The sequence below is a fragment of the Carlito syrichta genome, unplaced genomic scaffold (genome assembly GCF_000164805.1).
Source record: "Carlito syrichta isolate Samal-C Ts95f unplaced genomic scaffold, Tarsius_syrichta-2.0.1 Scaffold302418, whole genome shotgun sequence".
Classification (NCBI taxonomy): Eukaryota; Metazoa; Chordata; class Mammalia; order Primates; family Tarsiidae; genus Carlito; species Carlito syrichta.
In genome coordinates, this window is record NW_007246514.1 from 67,827 (window position 1) to 70,889 (window position 3,063).

Sequence of the window (3,063 nt, forward strand, 5' to 3'; positions counted from 1 at the left end):
TTTCTTCTGACAGGCTCTGGCTTTTGTTTTGGTGCTTTATTAATGTAGATGTTTTATTAGTTATCTGTTGCTGCATCACAAATTACCCCACAACTTGGAAACTTAAAACAACAGACATTTGTTGTCTCACAGTGCCAGCCAGTCAGGACCCCAGGTATGGCCTAGCTAAGTTTCTGTGGCACCATCTCTCTAGAGGTTGCAGTCAAGCTGTCAGCTGGGCCTGTGGTCTTATCTGTATATCTGTAGGCTTATTGAAGAAGTGTTCCTTAGGATTCAGTTCCTTGTGGGTTCTTGGTCTGAGGGCTTCAGTTCCTTCTTGCTGCTGGCCAGGAACCACATTAAGGTCCTTGCCACATGAGCCTCTCCCTCGGGCAGCTCAGAATATGGCAGCTGCCTTCCTTCTGAGTGAATGAGAGAGAGGGTGAGAGAGAAGCAAGAGAGAAGGCTCAGTCTCCTTGTAGCCTAATTTCAGAAGAGAAAAACAGGTGTAGACTGTCCCACCTTACCATGATGGTGAAAAAGCAACATGCATTCAGTACAAACGGTACTTCAAGTGCTCATACAATCATTCTGCCTTTCCCTTTCAGTAGAGTATTCCATAAATTACATAGGACATTCAGCGTTTTATCATGTCATAGGCTGTCATATCATGTCATAGACGAGTCGGCCCTCCTGTAGGCTAACCTGAGTGTCCCAAGCACATTAAGGTAGGCTAGGCTGAGCTCTGCTGTTGGTGGGTTAGATGTGTCAAGTGCATTTTCGACTTTTGATATTTCAACTTGCTGTGGGTTTATCAGGACATAACCTCTCTGTAAGTCCAGAAGCATCTGAGTCTCTCACCATCCATTTGGCTCCTGTGTTCATAGGGCAAGAGAATGGCAGGAGCTTCTGTGTTTCATCTGCCTGGCTCCATTACTTTGGCCATACTCTGTTTGTGAAAAATCAGTCATGAGGTCCAGCCTCCTCAGAGGGAAAGGGTTATGCAAGGGTATGAATACTAAATAGGTGAGTAACAGGGAGCTCTCTGCCTACCACAGATTTGTGCAATGTTTGATGAAGTTAAATTTATCCATATTCCTTTAAGTTTTTGCATTTTCTTCAAGAAAGGCTTCTCTATTCCCTGTTTTTAAATAAACTTTAAAAGTTTTCATTTTCACAATTATTTCTTTATATATCTAAAACTATGCTATGCTGTCTAATTTGGTAACTACATATAACTTTTTAACTTAAAATTAGATTAACTTACCTAAAATTAAAAATATGATGTAAAAACTCAAGTATATATATATTAAAAATTCTGTCTCTCAGTTACCCCAGCCATGCTTCAAGTGTTCAGGGTCACATGTGGCTTGTGGCTACTGTATTGAACAAGGCCAATACAGAACATTTTTATCATCACAGAAACTTCTCTTGGCAGCACTATTCTAGAGCAGGAGTTTTCAACCAGGGGCTATTTTGTTCCCCGTGGCATGCTTGGCAATGTCTGGAGACATTTTTGGTTTCACGACTGGGAGGACAGGGTGTTGTGTCTAGTGGGTAGAAGCCAGGGATGCCCTTGAACATCCATAACCCACAGGACGGCCCCACAACAGACACAGACTCATGGAGTTCCAGATGCCAGTAGCTCTCACATGAGAAGCCCTGCCCAAGAATATATTTTGGTGTGAATTGTTAGATGGAGGAGCTTGGTCTTTTTCCCTCTAACTAACCAACTAGACACCTTAAGATGGTGAACCCTGAGCTGGAGAGGTGTTTCCCTTGAATGGTGGGAAGACCCTCTTGTCTTCCTTGTTATGAAGGTATGGTTCTTAAAATTCACTTGCTTATCTTAAAGGTTCTTGGACTCTTGGATTGAAGACAACTGCATCGCCCCCAGTTCGTCATGGCCTCAGCCTCAAGGTAGGAGTGCTGCTTGATGAAGTGCTTTTAGGAGGCATTTATTCCCCTATGTTTTTGCCCTTAGTCCGCTGGCCTCACTAGACAGTTGTGTCCAGGAAGCATAAAGGAGAATGAGGAGCAAGAAGGAAGAAGAGTGGAGATAATGCAGACTGGCAGGGAAGTGTGTGTGGTACGGGTGCAGTCACGTTGCACCAGTGTCTACACTGGATATGAAAACATGACTGACTTTCCTGTCTTTCAAGGTAAGGACACCAGTTGGTTGCCCCTGAGGCCGCCTCAGTTCCTGAAGGCTTTCCCATGCCCAGGGTTTGAATAGCTACGTGCAAAAGTTGTATGAGGGTATGAGGAGGAGCCCAGAAGTAAGACTGTTAGAGACTCTGGCCTAACAGGTCTAGCTCTGGCCTGGATCCATCTCTGCAAACCACACAGGGCAGGAGCAGGGAAGGTGTGAAGGAGGCTCTTATCCCGAGGAAATTGTCTCAGTCCAAGGCCCATGGGAGGGGCTTTGGGTTCCTTCCCTTTCCAGCTGGTCTCTCTTCCTGGCCCACGTAGAGCTCAGGTGGGTGAATGCCTTACTTCCGAGGTATTCCTCAGATGGGTCTGGCAGAGTCGGTGTCCAGGAAGTGAGGCTAGAGTGAGCCTCTAGTGCACCTGAACTCCAGAGTCCACAGCAAGTCTGCCCTGCAGGAGTCTGTGTGTGACTCCTGCATCCTGAGGTCAGGGCTCAGGGCAGCAGCAGGATGCCCATCCTCTCCCTGAGTCCATTCTCACAGCCAGAGTAGAGTGCTTACAGCCTGCATCTGACTCCTCGCTGCCCTGGGGCTTCCTATGGCAGACAGATTCTACTAGAGGCCTGGCTGGGGTTCCTGCCACCCTATAGAGCCTGTTTCCTGCCATCTCTGCTCTACCCTCCCAGCCTCATGCACCTGCAGCCTTGCTGTCCTCCCTGCTCTTCTACAGATGTTGAGTCCTTTCAGCCTAAGGACCTGTGCCTGTGGTTCTTTTGCCACCTGGGACATTCTGTCTCCAGCTGTCTCCAGGGTCCCTCACCTCCTCAGCCCCCTCGCTTGTGAACCTGTCCTCACCGTCTCATCTAAAATAGCACCCCAGCTGGGCTCGGTGGCTCAGCCTATAATCCCGTGCCTTTGGGAGGCTGAGGTGAAT

The 3,063-nt window shown here is 47.4% G+C and overlaps 1 protein-coding gene across 1 annotated transcript in view; it reads left to right on the top strand.

Moving 5' to 3' along the window:
* The first annotated feature begins 1,857 nt into the window (after nucleotides 1-1,857).
* Nucleotides 1,858-3,063, top strand: part of PGBD2 (piggyBac transposable element derived 2) — a 5,283-nt gene continuing 4,077 nt past the window's right edge. Inside the window, exon 1 of the mRNA XM_008056615.1 lies at nucleotides 1,858-1,899. Within this exon, the coding sequence (XP_008054806.1) occupies nucleotides 1,883-1,899 (17 nt within the window). The 5' untranslated portion in view covers nucleotides 1,858-1,882. The remainder of the gene's footprint in view (nucleotides 1,900-3,063) is intronic.